The sequence below is a fragment of the Silurus aristotelis genome (genome assembly GCF_946808225.1).
Source record: "Silurus aristotelis genome assembly, chromosome: 11".
Classification (NCBI taxonomy): domain Eukaryota; kingdom Metazoa; phylum Chordata; class Actinopteri; order Siluriformes; family Siluridae; genus Silurus; species Silurus aristotelis.
The window spans coordinates 24334974-24352962 of record NC_139584.1 but is presented as its reverse complement, the minus strand read 5'-3'; the positions used below and the strand labels follow the sequence as shown (position 1 = coordinate 24352962).

The window sequence follows — 17989 nt, the reverse complement described above, 5'->3', positions numbered from 1 at the left end:
CAGTCTGAATGAAACCCCAAAATGAGAAAAGTATATTCTGTTGTGTTTTTTCTAATTCCACCTGGTTACATATGATATTCTTTGCTGTTTTTTCTTACTATTATTATTAGAACAATTTGAGGAACTTTGGCTTTCACCTAATGGCATCTCTTCAGCCTGAAAAGGATTCACACCAGGTTTTATATTTGCAGCCATGCAGATGATAAAGCACGGGAGTTTTATTGTAATTCATTTGATCACATGCAAATGTTTTTACATTTACATCAACTGTTATTACTATTCTCTTTTCACAGCGGTGTCTCTTTCATTTCTAAAACAAGTTATCATGTATTAAGAGGGAATTTTATGATGATAAATAATGAAGCATCTTCATCGTAGTTGGTTATTTACACATTTATTTACAGTAAAAAAGATTTTGACAACTTCTTTAAAATAAAAAAATTTATTGAAATCTTCTTCTTCTTCTTCTTTCGGCTGCTCCCATTAGGGGTCGCCACAGCGGATCATCCGTCTCCATACCACCCTGTCCTCTACATCTGCCTCTTTCACACCAACTACCTTCAGCATTTTTCTACCAATATAATTCATGTCCCTTCTCTGCACATGTCCAAACCATCTCAATCTCGCCTCCCTCACCTTGTCACCAAAACATCCTACATGTGCTGTCCCTCTAATAAACTCATTTCTAATCTTGTCCATCCTCGTCACTCCCAACGAAAATCTCAACATCTTTAGCTCTGCTATCTCCAGCTCCACCTCCTGTCTTTTACTCAATGCCACTGTCTCTAATCCATTGCAGGTCTCACCACAGTCCTATAAACTTTCCCTTTCATTCTTGCAGATACCCTACTATCACAAATCACTCCTGTCACTCTTCTCCACCCACCCACTCCACCCTGCCTGCACTCTTTTCTTTACTTCTCTAACACACTCTCCATTACTTTGCACTGTTGACCCCAGGTACCTGAACTCCTCCACCTCTTCTCGCTGCAACCGCATCACTCCACTGCCCTCCCTCTCATTCACACACATGTACTCTGTCTTACTCCTACTGACTTTCATTCCCCTTCTCTCCAGCGCATATCTCCACCTCTCCAGGCTCTTCTCAACCTGCTCTCTACTCTGACCACAAATCACAATATCATCTGCAAACCCTGAACCAGTCTGTCGTACCTACTGCACACTTCACTGCCGTCACACTGTCCTTATACATGTCCTGCACCACCCTCACATACTTCTCTGACACACCTGACTTCCTCATACAATACCACAACTCCTCTCTCGGCACTCTGTCGTACGCTTTCTCTAAATCCACAAATACACAATGCAATTCCTTCTGTCCTTCTCTATACTTCTCCATCAACATCCTCAAAGCAAATAAGGCATCTGTGGTGCTCTTCCTTGGCATGAAACCATACTGTTGCTCACAGATGGTCACCTCTTCTCTCAGCCTGGCTTCCACTACTCTTTCCCATAACTTAATGGTGTGACTGATCAACTTAATTCCCCTGTAGTTACTGCAGGTCTGCACATCTCCCTTATGCTTAAAGATCGGTACCAGCACACTCCTTCTCCATTCCTCAGGCATCCTCTCCCCTTCCAGAATCCTGTTAAACAATCTGGTTAAAAACTCCACTGCCATCTCTCCTAAACATCTCCACGCTTCTATCAGTATGTCATCTGGTCCAACCGACTTTCCATTCTTCATCCTCTTAATCGCTGCTCTCACTTCCTCCTTACTAATCCTATCTACATCCTGCTTCACCAACTCCACATCCTCCAACCTTCTCGCTCTCTGATTTTCCTCATTCATCAGCTGCTCAAAATACTCCCTTCATCTTCTCAACACACTCTCCTCACTAGTCAACACATTTCCCCTTTCCATCCTTTATTGCTCTAACTTGCAGTACATCCTTCCCAGCTCGGTCCCTCTGCCTGGCCAATCGGTATAAATCCTTTTCTCCTTCCTTAGTGTCCAACCTCTTATACAGCTCCTCATATGCCTTTTCCTTGGCTTTTTCCACATCCCTTTTTACCTGCTCCCGCATCTCCTTGTACTCCTGCCTACTTTTCTCATCACTCTGTCAATCCCACTTCTGTTTTGTGAACCTCTTTCTCCTTATGCTCTCCTGCACTTCCTCATTCCACCACCACGTCTCCGTGTCTTGCTTTAAATTTATTGAAATAAAAAACAAAATTGTTTTAAATTAATTTATGAGAACAGTCCGACAGAGCGATGACCTGAAAGAGAAAAACAGAGATTTGTTACTTTGCATAATGTGTGTGTTTGTCAGATACACAGTGTGTGTTTACTAGTGTTCATTTTGTAGGACATTATGAGGACAGTATGACTTACGCTGTGGATGGATGAAGGTAGTGCTTGGTGGGACGGCTGCCCCCTGTCCACTGTTTAGCTATAGTGATGCACAGTGGTCTCCCGCTCACCAGCTTTCCATTTAACTCTCTGATGGCATTATTGGCTTCATCAAGAGAGGAAAATCGGACGAATCCAATGCCCTTGGATCGTCCATTGTGTAGTACCACCTGTAGAAGTCAGTGTAGAGATACAGAAAGCAAAAAAAATGAGCATTACACCACTCTCATGTAGCTAACCATGAGGAATAACAAGCACTGCCTGTAATCCATAATATAAACAGAACAGCTATGTTCTTTTATTATCAACGTTCTGGTCTCACTGCTGAATAAACAATAAAGCACTTATATTTTGAAGGTATTTTTCTGATAGCAGGAATTTGCTGCAAGTGTACACTGGTTCTGATATAACAGAGGATCTAATCCCAAGTAAACACTTTATTGGAAAAGGAATAAATATCAGTAATTGTAAGTGACCTTTGCGCTGGTGAGGTTTCCATGTGGCAAGAACAAATCCCGCAGTCGATTTTGATCCACACCATAGTCGAGGTTCTTTATGAATAGTTCGACTTCCTACAGAAAATAGAACAAATTCAGCATCCAGTGTTTGAGTGCATATGGGTGTTTGCATTGTTGACTTTAATAATACATAATGATCAAACACTCAGTTATTATTAGTCATTATTACAAACCAATTATTAAGCCAAAAATGTGACCAAACAAAGATGTGACAAAACATCATCCAAATTTCATAAAAGTCTCTATAAAATACACTGGAAAAAAGAATCAGAATAGTACCTGGGTGTCCAGTCTGAGGGGCTGCGGTGTGGACTGCCTTTTCCACTGCTGCTGATTTGTTTGTCCGAGCTCTGGAACTGAATCTGTAGATTCAGCCAATCATTTCATTTTAGCATCCAATCAGTAGGTAAGACTTGCTAATATTAATAGTATGCTTCTGTTTTTAAGTTTTAATTGCATTTAACACAAAACTAATTGAACAGCTTTGACTCACTCTGTGGATGGATGTTCTTGTTCTCATTGGGTCTGGGGTCTGGGGAGGGTTTCGAAGGCGAGATAGTTTCCACCTTCATGCCGTGACTTCGTCCCTGGGTGGTCTGAGAGGGACTTACGTACACTGGCCTGCTGCCCAGCACCCTGCCGTTCATCTCTACGATGGCTGCTCGAGCCTCATCAGGAGATGAAAACGTCACATACCCAATGCCTTTTGATTGCCCGTTCTCCATCTTGACCTGTACGGAACCGCGAGCAGAAACAGAAAGCAAAGAATGCGCATCAAAAGTGTTAGAGGTTAGCAATATCAGAGCTCTCCACAATTAGAAAATACACCAGCTGAGTACAGGGAGGAAACCCCAAGTTATTGGGAAAGAAATCAAATGTAAGGATTTGTAGTTATAAATTACCTGTGCATTGAGGACAGTCCCAAATCTCAGGAATGCTTCATAAAGGTTCCAGTCATCCACAGTGCAGTCCAGATTTCTCAGCAGCAGTGTAACTGACTACAAAACAACAACATCCAGTGTGTCAATGACTTAATGGCTTAATAAAAAACAGCAAAACACAGCTGTACAAAATAAAAATTTAGTATTGGACTTTTAAGCAAGTTGTTCTGTGTGATTCAGGATAATCACATTTATGGTAAGACATAAACACCTTAAACAATGTCTGATTCATAAATCATAATTAACTGATTATCTACACACAGTTATACATTTTCTCAAATTCTCTAAAGTCTCCAAAATTAGAAATAATTGGCTACAATTCAAAACAAACAACATGCAAACAGATTTTTCTCCTCTACCTTGGTGTTCTTGCTAATGCGTTCTTTAGGGGGTTTATTTGTGCGAGCAGGCTGCTGATGGACTTTAGCCTGTTCTTTTTGTTCCTCCACCTTCTTTTCCTTCACCATCTGCTTGTCCACCTTCCGCTCCTCAACAATCTGCTTGTCCACCTTCCGCTCCTCAACAATCTTCTCTACTACCTCCATCTTCATTGGGATCTGCGCTTCCACCGTCTGCTTCTCCACCTGGCTGAATGTATTCATGCTCCAGGGATCCTGGTTTAGAGAGAGAATTAGATCATTAGAAACACAATTGAAAAATGATATGTTTAATGCATTTCCAACTTTTAAAGAAGCTTTAAGTCTTACATATATGCAGAAAGGTTGGAGATTCTCCATCTCATTGTCCAATTCGTCCATGATATCACCCCATGAACGATTCTCAAGAAAGGATTTCTGAAAAAGAGCCTGAACAAAGAAACAGAGTTGGCTTTAAAGATGCTCAGCTCTTCATGGGCTGAAAGACACTGAGATCTATTAAAATATTTAAAAGCAAATGTGAAAATCTTCACATAAGCTACTACAGCTAGCATGCAATGCTAAATTGCAATTTAGCATTCATAGGGACATAAGAGGCTACTTGCCCTACTGAGAATTAAATAACTTTTTCTAAGTATGTGGTTACAACTTACCATTGTCAAAATGTGAAAAGTGGACTAGTAAGTCACAAAGAAAAAGGTTAATTTGAAGAAATATCTCTTGTCTTGGAGAATTATCTCTGGTCGCAGTGTATTTGTGTGTGTGTGTGTGTGTGTGTGTGTGTATGTGTGTGTGTATTTGTGTTTATGTGTTTAGGCAATGGTTGTCATGGTAATTTACCGTCAATCAACTTCATTTGCCGTTTCCATTCATTGGTCTGTTGCAGAAGATTGCTACACCAATTAGGTATGTAGACGTCACAAGAAAGGCGTGGCTTCCAGGATCAATTCCAGCAGTTTACGATGGCGGCATCACACCGCCACACCAATAGGGGGCAACAGGCTCTCTCAAAAGACACTAGCGGTTAATAAAGTTCTTGTCTTCGTGGAAAGACATAGCTTCTGTTTCTTCATAATTTTTTTATAGGTATGAATATATTTTATTAAAATGTTCACATTATTGTACTTATGTTAATGAAAAGATGTGAAATTTTGTAGTAGATATAATCTACAAAAAGTGTTTTCATTGACAGAGGATTATACAAACAGCTGAAATGTAGATTAATCTGTATGTTTTCAGCAGGATTTATTCTCACTGATGTGTAAAAGAGATGTGTGATTTTATGGAAGTGTCGAATCTGTCATCCATGTTGGTTTAAGAGGGTTACAAAGTTTCGGCTCCCAGAGTCTACTCCAGTGTCCGTTCAGCACATGCTTTTGGTGTGTTAGTGATGGTCGTTCATCATCGATTTGATCTTTTTTTTAAATTAGTCTTTAATGTGACCCCGATGAGCATCGCATTAATCTCTGTAGGTTATGAGTCGTTTACCTCTCGATTCTTCAAATAAATGAAATGTTTAAAATAAAATGAAAACTAAGATTTTTCTTTTGGTGTGAAATCTGTTCTGGAAGGGTTTCAGATTTAGTGAGATTTTGGTCTCTATTTGTCAGATGTTTAAATCAATGTGTTAATTGTAGAATTGTTTCAGAAATTGCTTTAGAGAATAGAATTTGCTCTGTGCACAGCAACCCTGAGGTCGGAGTCTGTGAACATTTTTACTTCTTCTGGACCAGAGTTCTGCAACCTTTATGACCCAAAAAAAATCATTTTTAGCCTCTTTCTCACTAAATAAAATATTTTACCTTTAATTGAATGTAGTACAAGTTGTTATTTTTTGCATATAAAAGGTAGTTGGGTATTTTCACCACGAGGTGGCACTAGTGTGATTTCTTTTGTATTTGGATGTTAGCGATTTGTACCTTTTTGTCCCTGGTAGGACGTGGAAGTGTTTCCTGGCCATGGGAAAGTTGCATCGTGGAATAGATGCTCTAATATTTTAATAAACGATTTTTTTTCACATCTTCTCTGTCTAAACACCTTTCTGCACTTCATTATCTCCTGAGCTGCAGCAAAACCAGCAACTGTTGTTGAGTTTGGAGACTTTATCCACTGTATGAAGTTACATTTGCTCTGCTCAGTTTTCTGCAGCATAGTAAAAATGTATAGACCTTTTAATATATACACAGCTAATTTTTAAAAGGAAGTAAACGTGTATTCACATTATAATGCATGCTTATTAATTTTTGGACAATAAATAGCAGAATATGTCTAAATAAATATAAATTTGTGTTAAGTTCAGCAACGATATCCTACTCTGTAGACTCTCGCATAGGGCGACCCTACGGAGCTGAACCCCAGGAGTTTTCGATGATAAATGTATCTAATACCAATCACCCTTCTGCTATGACTAACGTCACCCAGTGCATAGATTATTATTTTCTTGTGCTCAGTATAAATGGGGTTCCAATTTGATGTCTTGTAACTCATCCTCTACCTGTTGTTACTCTGACTGGTAGATGTTATTATTAGCAAAGCTCTTACTTCAGCTTAATTAGCATATTTCTCTACCCTGATACTAATCACCCTTCTGCTATGACTAACGTCACCCAGTGCATAGAAGATTATTATTTTCAATATTCTTTGCCCATAAATGCAATAAATATGACATATGCAACCAGAGAACAGATTTAATATTCACATACATAATCCCTGTGATCTCCAAGATAAAGTTTAGTTTTAAAGTAACCAACAGTTTAGTGTTTATGAACACTTGGATGTCAGTGGGTTTTACTCTCGACGCAAGCACACTTTAGTTTATATTGAGTTGTTTTGTTGAATGGCATGGTTGCACTGTGTCAAAAGGCATGATGGCCAAGTGGCAAGGCGTCGGTCTTGTAAACCGAAGATCACGGGTTCAATTCCCGTTCGTGCCTGTTTGGTGTATCCTTCTGTTATTTTCACTTTGATCTTCGGACGTTCTATCAAATTTCTGATCAACTTGAAACAGTTTCTTGCTATTGCCTTTGCTTTCTCCAGGCAAAACTCAAATTGCTGCCAATGTGTTTTGTGATGTAATTTTGCAAGTGGGATGAATCCCCTTCCACCAGGTATGTAACTCCCTGATAAAGCACATGCTTTACATGTTTGAGATCCTGGGTTCAATCCCCAGCATCTTTAAGCTGTTCCCTTAAGAAATATATATATATAAATATATGCAAATATATATGCTCCCAATTGTCTCTACAGCCCTTATCACCTTTGATACTTTAAAATCAAGCAACCAAATGAAACCTTTTTACATGCTGCTTTAATGAAAAACATTTGTGTAAAGCTGCTTAAGCAGGGCCTCAGCGCTCACAGCTCCTAATATGGATGCAGATCATTAACAACTTCATTGCGTTCGTCCAATACCCATTTAGGATTTCTGAAATAACATCTTAAGCTTCAAGTGTAAAAGCACGTTTGTAACACTCCGACAGCGTTTATCCCATTCCCATTGAAGGTTACATTTACGTTTGCGGCATTTAGCAGACGCCCTTATCCAGAGCGACGTACAAAAGTGCTTTGAGTCTCTAGTAATGAATAAATCTATACTGGTACGCCAGATTACAAACTTAATATAAATATAACCCTAGAATTCTACAAACTTGGAAAGTGCTAATTTAAGTGTTTCAGGAAGAGATAGGTCTTCAGTCATCGCTTGAAGATAGTCAGGGACTCCGCTGTATGGACATCTAGGGGAGGTTTATTCCACCACCATGGTGCCAGAACAGTGAAGAGCCTTGAAGTATACTTACCTCTCATTCTGAGAGAAGGTTTTACCAGTCGAGCAGTGCTGGAGGATCTCAGACAGCGTGGTGCAGTGTGAGATGTGATGAGGTCAAAGAGAAAAAAGACAGCATAAGCAATGTGCCATCGTGTATTTACCGTGTCTCAGCAGATGCACCTTCTTACACCATACAACTTCTATGTTCGTTGAATTGTTTGGTTGTTTCAAATTTACTGGTTTGCTGTTTATTCATGATGACCATTGAACACAACATTAAACTCGGTAAATTTTACATCTGCATGCTTTCATTGTTATTTTTTGATGATTTGCTTGGTTGTAGACCATTTACATGGCCTATGCCAGGCATGATGGCCTAGTGGGAAGGCGTCGGTCTCGTAAACCGAAGATCACGGGTTCAATCCCCGTTCATGCCTTTCACAAGCTATTTGCTGAAGATTGGTAATGTAATTGCATGTTTTTAATCTGTTCTAAACACTTTAATCAACATGGGCATGGAGAAATGTGCATGCTTTATGCAAATATATGATTATTATTAGTGAAACCAAACTCAACATAGAGCATGAATACAAAATATTCTTGTAAATGTAATTATGGTGTTTTAAATCTGAACTTTTGGTATGTTTTCACACGGACGGTTAATGAGGTGATACCAGAGAAACTTTACCACTTCTAAATTTCATATGGATTACATAATCGGATAATATTCGATGGTTTATTGCATTATGAAGAACAAAATGCCACAAATGTTGTAGTTTATTTATTTATTTTATATCTGAGTAAAGAAAGTTTGTTGTAGATAAACGTATGTTGCGCTGAAGGTGTCATTTTTATTTATTTGTACTTGTAATAAAAACGGTCAAACAGAAATGCGAGCTTTAGTGGAGCTTGTTTTGTGTACAGGGGTGTACATTGTCATGCTGGAACTGGTTTGGATTAAAGATAAAAATATAGATAAAAATATCCCATATAAAAAACCCATATAGATAAAAATATATAAATATTATTGTGTTTTATAATTAGGATTTTTACTGTGTCCTGATCACATGGCTGTCAGCAGGTTTGGGCAAAGATACATCGAAATGTATTTTAAAATGAAATACCAAATACCCTAACTTTAAGAGTGTCAAAATAAACTATTAAAGACAGCAGCCACACCATCTATGAATGTAAACTACTGTATCTTTGTGTTTTAAAAATACTAAAAAAAATACTGTTACAAGAGGGCAAGAAATTTCTTCACAAACCTTCCATCAATTGACCTATTTGATCTATTCCTTTACCATTAGACTGAATCAGTTGATTAAGTAAACAATGTTTGATAGCAACAGCTTTTCTATGGCAATAAATATGACATATGCAACCAGATTACAGATTTAATATTTTCATACATAATCCCTGTGATCTCCAAGATAATGTTTAGTTTTAAAGTAACCAACAGTTTGTTGTTTATGAACGCTTGTATGTCAGTGCGTTTTACTCTCGACACAAGCATGCTATAGTTTATATTGAGTTGTTTTGTTGAATGTCATGGTCGCTCTTTGTCAAATGGCATGATGGCCAAGTGGCAAGGCGTCGGTCTTGTAAACCGAAGATCACGGGTTCAATTCCCGTTCGTGCCTGTTTGGTGTATCCTTCTGTTATTTTCACTTTGATCTTGGGCAGTTCCATCAAATTTCTGATCAACTTGAAACAGTTTCTTGGTATTCCCTTTGCTTTCTCCAGGCAAAACTCAAATTGATGCCAATGTGTTTTGAGACGTAATTTTGCAAGTATGAGATCCTCGGATGCACGCCTTCAACCGGGTATGTAACTCAGTGATAAAGCACATGATTTACATGTTTGAGGTCCTGGGTTCAATCCCCAGCATCTTCAAGCTGTTCCCGTAATAATAAAAAAAATATATGCAAATCTATATGCTCTCAATTGTCTCTACAGCCCTTACCCCCTGTGATACTTGTCAAGTTAAAATCATGCAACCTTCTTACATTCTGCTTTGATGAAAAACCTTTTTGAAAAGCTGCTTAAGCAGGGCCTCAGCGCTCACAGCTCCTAATACGGATGCAGATCATTAACAACTCCATTTAGTTTGTCCTTTTAGCATTTAAGATTCTTGAAATAGCAGCTTAAGCTTCAAGTGTTAAAAAACGTTTGCAACACTCCGACAGCGTTTATCCCATTCTCATTGAGGGTTATTTCAGGACACAGTGAAGTAAAGCAGGGATCATGCAATCAAAGAGAAAAAAGACAGCATGAGCAATGTGCCATCGTGTATTTACCGTGTCTCAGCAGATGCACCTTTTTACACCATACACCTTCTATGTTCGTTGAATTGTTTGGTTGTTTTAAATTTACTGGTCCACTGTTTATTCATGATGACCAAAGAGAACAACTTTAAACTCAGTAAATTTTACATCTGCATGCTTTCATTATAATTTTTTGATGATTTGCTTGGTTGTAGACCATTTACTCAGCACCTGCCAGGCATGATGGCCTAGTGGGAAGGCGTCGGTCTTGTAAACCGAAGATCACGGGTTCAATCCCCGTTCATGCCTTTCACAAGCGATTTGCAACACGGGCATGGAGAAATATGCATGCTTTCTGCAAATGTATTATTATTAGTGAAACCAAACTCAACATAGAGCATGAAAACTAAATATTCTTGTAAATGTACAAGGAGTGTACATTGTCATGCTGGAACTGGTTTGGATTAGAGACCATATAGATAAAAATATATAAATATTATTGTGTTTTATAATTAGGATTTTTACTGTGTCCAGATCACATGGCTGTCAGCAGGTTTAGGCAAAGATACATCAAAATGTATTTTAAGATAAAATACCAAATACTTGCATATAAAGACAGTATGCTTAGCTACAGACAGGCGCTAAAAGCTGCTAGAGCTGAAAACCTGAGCAAACTCATAGAAAACAACAAAAACAATCCCAGGTTCCTTTTCAGTACAGTAGCTAAATTAACTACAAATCAGGTATCTGAAAAATGTGTTCCATCACAGTTTAGTAGTGAGGACTTTATGAATTTCTTCACTGAAAATATTGATAACATTAGAAAAACAATTGTGGCCGTCCAACCTCTGACAGCATCTCCTGACACAATCTCACCTACAACTCCACAACTCCACTGTTTTACATGTATAGGACAGGAAGAGCTGTATAATGTTATTACCAAAGCTAAATCAACAACATGTCAGCTAGATCCCGTTCCAACTAATCTATTGAAGAAAGTGTTATATACAGCCTCTTCTGAATATTATTAACTCCTCACTATCGTTAGGTCACATCCCTAAATCCCTCAAGTTAGCAGTTATTAAGCCCCTCATTAAGAAACCTAATCTGGATCCAAACACGTTATCGAATTACAGATCCATTTCAAATCTCCCATCTATGTCTAAGATTTTAGAAAAGATTGTCGCTGCCGAGTTATGTTCCCACTTGCAAGAGAACAATATATTTGAAGCGTTTCAGTCAGGTTTTAGGCCCCATCATAGCACAGAAACTGCCCTAGTTAAAATCACTAATGACCTGTTTTTAGCTTAAGACCAAGGCTTCATCTCGCTGTTAGGTTTACTAGATCTTAGTGCTGCATTGGACACTATAGACCATGATCTCCTCCTAGTTTGCTTACAGAATTACATCGGCATTCAGGGACAGGCATTAAGCTGGTTTAAATCCTACCTGTCCGATTGTTACAATTTCGTAGACTTTAATGGAAAGCTATCCAGGCTAATGCTAGTAAATTATGGCATGCCACAAGGTTCAGTTCTAGGACCCCTATGCTTCCCTTCGGAAATATTATTAGAAGGCATGGAATTAGCTTCCATTGTTATGCTGGTGATACCCAGCTATATATCTCATTAAAACCAGGCGATACAGCTCAATTAGCTCGGATAACTGAGTGGGTTAAAGAAATAGGAGCTTGGATGACCCATAACTTTCTTCTATTACATTCTGATAAGACGGAGATTTTGCTCATCGGCCCAAAAACCAGTACACAGAAGCTCCAGCATCTCAACCTGCATTTAGACGGATGTTCTGTAACCACTAGTTCAACGGTAAAAGACCTGGGAGTTATTTTAGGCAGCAACCTGTCTTTCAAAAATCGGATAGCTTTTAACACGTAGCCCCTGATTCAACTGCTAATTCATGTACATTGTGTTCTTATATTTTATTGTCTATTGTTATTTTACTGGAAAGTGCCTTGTGCTCCTTTTGGTTGCTGTAAGGCGCTCTATAATTAAAATTTGTTTTGATTCGATATCAACCAAGTTACAAAAACAGCCTTCTTTCACCGTAGAAATATTTCTAAGCTAAGAAACAAGCTCGTCCATGCGTTCATGACCTTCAGAATAGACTATTGTAATGCATTACTAGGTGGATGTCCTGCATCATTAATAAACAAGCTTCAGTTAGTTCATAATGTGGCAGCAAGAGTTCTTACAAGTTCCAGAAAATATGATCATATAACCCCAATCTTATCATCCCTGCACTGGCTTCCTGTTAAGTTTCGAATAGACTACAAACTACTACTTCTTTCTTATAAAGCCCTAAATGGTTTGGCTCCCATGTATCTATCCAGTCTTTTAACACGCTACAATCCGTCACGCTCCCTGAGATCTCAAAACTCTGGACTTCTAGTAGTTCCTAGAATAGCAAAGTCCACTAAAGGCGATAGATCATTCTCACATTTAGCTCCTAAACTTTGGAACAGTCTTCCTCACAGTGTTCGGGGCTCAGACACACTCTCCCAGTTTAAGTGCAGATTAAAAACGTATCTTTTTAGCAAAGCCTACACATAACATACGTCTCACATCATAACCTTGTGCTCCAGAACATATGATCACATGCACATTATCAACTTGTGCTGTTAATATCATGAACAGCAGCTACGCTAATTTCTCTCCACTGCTTCTCTTTCTCTCCCCATCCCGAGGCATCCTGAGGTTTGGACAGCTCCAGTCACGTCCCACCTCATGAACATTATGGACCTTTAACGAGATAGTTGCCGAACTCGCAAACATCCCGTACCATCTAGGGACGTACCAGTGCCAATTGGATTCCACTACATGTGTGGAGTTTTGACATTGGACCTCCTGGAGTGTTTAAAGGCTCTGGCATGGAGAAGCTGGTGCTGGATCTGTGATGATCACAAATGTTGAGCTCAGTAGCTCCTAGTTTTATAACCATAAAGACTGTATAAGACTGTAGAAAGAACATTACTTAGAATCTTATACTCCAGTACTCATGTTAGTTCTCACTCTCCAGTGTTCTGTATTGTTGAAAGATTTATGATCAAACTCTTGATGTCACTGAAATGAGGATGGGTTCCCCTCAAGGTTTCTTCCTCATAACATCTAAGGGAGTTTTTCCTTGCCACAATCGCCACGGCTTGCTCATCAGGAATAAAAGCACACCATTCACCTTGACTGTTGATTTCTGTAAAGCTGCTTTGAGACAATGTCTGTTGTGAAAAGCGCTATAGAAATAAACTTGACTTGACTTGACTTGTAGACCATTTACTCAGCATATGCCAGGCATGATGGCCTAGTGGGAAGGCGTCGGTCTCGTAAACCGAAGATCATGGGTTCAATCCCCGTTCATGCCTTTCTGAAGCTGTTTGCTGAAGATTGGTTATGTTTTTAATCTGTTCTAAATGTACCAAAATGAACACTTTACGGTTTTTAATACTCTAATCAACATGGGCATGGAGAAATATGCATGCTTTATGCAAATGTATGATTATTATTAGTGAAACCAAACTCAACATGAACACATGAAGAGCATGAAGACAAAATATTCTTGTAAATGTGATTATGCTGTTTTAAATCACGTAAATGATCAGGACACCAAACGGAACTTTTGCTATGTTTCCACACGGACGGTTAATGAGTTGATACCGATACCGGAGAAACTTTACCACTTCTAAATTCCATACGGATTACATAATCAGAGAATATTTAAAGGTTTATGGCATTATGAAGAAAAAAAATGCCACAAAAGTAGTACAGTGGAACCCACTTATCTCGACCTCGGTTAACTCGACAACCCTATTAAGTCGATGTTTTTAAAGTGGAACCGCCAAATTCTCGCTTTGTCTAAGCATTTTTTATCAGTTATGCCGACTTTTTTTATGCCGCCGAACCCTAATATCTCGAGCACAAGGGGGAAAAAATTTGCCATTTAACGTCAGTTATGTCGATCGGCGCTGTGCAGCCGCAGAATAACTCGCGAAAGTGCCAGAAAAATCAAGCCAATACAATGTTGTACGTATTGTATACTGATGAATCTCTGCTGTTAGTTAGTGCACATATGCCTTTTGTTGTTAAACGTTATGCGATGAACGGGAGGCGAAAGCCGCGCTTGGTAGGAGGTAAAGCGCAGCCTTTGAGAGAGTGCCGGTGGGACGGCACGTACCGGGATACGCATGAGCGATAACAACGACCGCCGTGAACCAACATATACCAACAATAACGGACAGTGAGATTGTGGAAGGTTAAATAGGAGCTGGTGATGAGTGCTAAACGAGCACCATACGTGCGCGATTGAAGCCGGGAGCTTCAGAGAAAGCGGCCGAGAAAGCACCTGCCACCATTCCTGACAGTTAACAAACATGTACTGTATGTAAATTTTTATAGCATGCCTTCATCAAACAAATTTTTATAGCATGCCTTCATCAAACAAGCCATATTGATTTTCGTTTATCTCGATCATCGGTTATCTCGATGCTTTTTGGCAACCCCGTAGGACATCGAAATAACCGGGTTCCACTGTATTTTGTTTATTTATTTATTCATTTATTTATTTTTATTCATATTTATAATAAAAAACGGTCGAACAGAAATACGCGCTGTATGCGAGCTTTAGTGGAGAAAAGTATTAACTATATATCGGCCACTGTAATTTCTTACAAAAACAGCAGTCTGAATGAAACCCCAAAACGAGAAAAGTATATTCTGTTGATGTGTTTTTTCTAATTCCACCTGGTTACATATGATATTCTTTGCTGGGGTTTTTTCTTACTATTATTATTAGAACAATTTGAGGAACTTTGGCTTTCACCCAATGGCATCTCTTCAGCCTGAAAAAGATTCACACCAGGTTTTATATTTGCAGCCATGCAGATGATAAAGCACAGGAGTTTTGTTGTACTTTATTTGATCACATGCCAATGTTTTTACATTTACCTCAACTGTTATTACTATTCTCTTTTCACAGCGGTGTCTCTTTCATTTCTAAAACAAGTTATCATGTATTAAGAGGGAAATTTATGATGATAAATAATGAAGCACCTTCATCGTAGTTGGTTATTTACACATTTATTTACAGTAAAAAAAGATTCTGACAATTTCTTTAAAATTAAAAACAATATTTATTTAAATAAAAAACAAAATTGATTTAAATTAATTTAGGAGAACAGTCCAACAGAGCGATGACCTGAAAGAGAAAAACAGAGATTTGTTACTTTGCATAATGTGTGTGTTTGTCAGGTACAGTGTGTGTTTACTAGTGTTCATTTTGTAGGACATTATGAGGACAGTATGACTTACGCTGTGGATGGAACCACTGCATGTTTCTGGATGGATGAAGGTAGGGCTTGGTGGGACGGCTGCCCCCTGTCCACTGTTTAGCCATAGTGATGCACAGTGGTCTCCCGCTCACCAGCTTTCCATTTAACTCTCTGATGGCATTATTGGCTTCATCAAGAGAGGAAAATCGGACGAATCCAATGCCTTTGGATCGTCCATTGTGTAGTACCACCTGTAGAAGTCAGTGTAGAGATACAGAAAGCAAAAAAATGAGCATTACACCACTCTCATGTAGCTAACCATGAGGAATAACGAGCACTGCCTGTAATCCATAATATAAGCAGAACAGCTATGTTCTTTTATTATCAACGTTCTGGTCTCACTGTTGAATGAACAATGAAGCACTTATATTTTAAAGGTATTTTTCTGATAGGAATTTGCTGCAAGTGTGCACTGGTTCTGGTATAACAAAGATCTAATGCGAAGTAAACATTTCATTGGAAAAGGAATAAATATCAGTAATTGTAAGTGACCTTCGCGCTGGCGAGGTTTCCATGTGGCAAGAACAAATCACGCAGTCGATTTTGATCCACACCGTAGTCGAGGTTCTTTATGAACAGTTCGACTTCCTACAGAAAATAGAACAAATTCAGCATCCAGTGTTTGAGTGCATATGGGTGTTTGCATTGTTGACTTTAATAATACATACTGATCAATCACTAATAATCAACGATTATTAGGCCAAAAATGTGACCAACCAAAGATTTGACAAAAACATCATCCAAATCATAAAAGTCTTAGATATAGAATAGAAATAGAATCAGAATAGTACCTGGGTGTCCAGTCCGAGGGGCTGCGGTGTGGACTGCCTGTTCCACTGCTGTTGATTTGTTTGTCCAAGATCTGGAACTGCATCTGTAGATGCAGCCAATCATCTCATTTTAGAATCCAATCAGTAGGTAAGACTTGCTTACATTAATAGTATGTTTCTGTTTTTAATCTTAAATTGCATTTAACACAAAACTAATCGGACAGCTTTGACTCACTCTGTGGATGGATGTTCTTGTTGGCATTGGGTCTGGGGTCTGGGCAGGGTTTCGAAGGCGAGATGGTTTCCACCTTCATTCCGTGACTTCGTCCCTGGGTGGTCTGAGAGGGACTTACGTACACTGGCCTGCTGCCCAGCACCCTGCCGTTCATCTCCACGATGGCTGCTTGAGCCTCGTCAGGAGATGAAAACGTCACATACCCAATGCCTTTTGATCGCCCGTTCTCCATCTTGACCTGTATTGGAACGCAAGCAGAAACAGAAAGCAAAGAATGAGCATCAAAAGTGTTAGAGGTTAGCAATATCAGAGCTCTCCACAATTAGAAAATACACCAGCTGAGTACGGGGAGGAAACCCCAAGTTATTGGGAAAGAAATCAAATGTAAGGATTTGTAGTTATAAATTACCTGTGCATTGAGAACAGTCCCAAATCTCAGGAACGCTTCATAAAGGTTCCTGTCATCCACAGTGCAGTCCAGATTTCTCAGCAGCAGTGTAACTGACTACAAAACAACAACATCCAGTGTGTCAATGACTTGTTTTGGCTTAATAAAAAACAGCAAAACACAGCTGTACAAAATAAAAATTTACTATTGGACTTTTAAGCAAGTTGTTCTGTGTGATTCAGGATAATCACATTTATGGTAAGACATAAACACCTTAAACAATGTCTGATTCATAAATCATAATTAACTGATTATCTACACACAGTTATACATTTTCTCAAATTCTCTAAAGTCTCCAAAATTAGAAATAATTGGCTACATTTCAAAACAAACAACATGCAAACAGATTTTTCTCCTCTACCTTGGTGTTCTTGCTGAGGCGTTCTTTAGGGGGTTTAATTGTGCGAGCAGGCTGCTGCTGGACTTCAGCCTGTTCTTTTTGTTTCTCCACCTTCTTTTCCTTCACCATCTGCTTGTCCACCTTCCGCTCCTCAACAATCTGCTTGTCCACCTTCTGGTCCTTAACCATCTGCTCCTCTACCTCCATCTCCATGGGGATCTGCTCTTCCACCTGCTGCTCCTCCACCTGGCTGATTGTATTCATGCTCCAGGGATCCTGGTTTAGAGAGAGAATTAGATCATTAGAAACACAACAGAAAAATGATTTGTTTAATGCATTTGCAACTTATAAAGAAGCTTAAAATCTTACATATATGCAGAAAGGTTGGAGATTCTCCATCTCATTGTCCAATTCGTCCATGAGATCACCCCATGAACGGTTCTCAAGAGAGGATTTTTGAAAAAGAGCCTGAACAAAGAAACAAAGTTGGCTTTAAAGATGCTCAGCTCTTCATGGACTGAAAGACACTTTGAGATCTGAGAACTGTCTAAATCAAACATGAAAATTTTCACACAAGCTACTACAGCTAGCATGCTATGCTAAATCATCATGAAC

At 38.9% G+C, this 17989-nt stretch overlaps 2 protein-coding genes across 2 annotated transcripts; both read right to left on the bottom strand.

The window, feature by feature from the left end:
* Nucleotides 1–2207: 2207 nt before the first annotated feature.
* LOC310733742 (embryonic polyadenylate-binding protein A-like) lies at nt 2208–4300 on the bottom strand (the record flags this gene model as incomplete). Its single annotated transcript, XM_083555146.1, has 7 exons — nt 2208–2241; nt 2357–2544; nt 2851–2946; nt 3172–3254; nt 3386–3623; nt 3795–3890; nt 4193–4300. 7 exons carry the CDS (start codon nt 4298–4300, stop codon nt 2208–2210), a joined length of 843 nt encoding a protein of 280 aa, XP_083411272.1.
* Nucleotides 4301–15365: 11065 nt separating this feature from the next.
* LOC310733992 (embryonic polyadenylate-binding protein A-like) lies at nt 15366–17648 on the bottom strand. The gene is made up of 8 exons (XM_083555530.1): nt 17546–17648; nt 17396–17485; nt 16996–17091; nt 16587–16824; nt 16373–16455; nt 16074–16169; nt 15562–15772; nt 15366–15448 (listed from the first exon to the last, which is right to left on the bottom strand). The coding sequence occupies exons 1-8, from the start codon at nt 17636–17638 to the stop codon at nt 15420–15422; spliced, it is 936 nt and encodes a 311-aa protein (XP_083411656.1). The 5' UTR covers nt 17639–17648; the 3' UTR covers nt 15366–15419.
* Between the last annotated feature and the right edge of the window lie 341 nt (nt 17649–17989).

Excerpts from the sequence above, each read along its gene's own strand:
- LOC310733992 (XM_083555530.1), bottom strand. The coding sequence starts at position 17,638 with ATGAATACAATCAGCCAGGTGGAGGAGCAGCAGGTGGAAGAGCAGATC. Across the intron at positions 17,092-17,395 it reads GCCTCAGCAAGAACACCAAG|TCAGTTACACTGCTGCTGAG; the intron begins GTAGAGGAGAAA and ends GTTGTTTTGTAG. Across the intron at positions 15,773-16,073 it reads GAAACCTCGCCAGCGCGAAG|GTGGTACTACACAATGGACG; the intron begins GTCACTTACAAT and ends TGACTTCTACAG.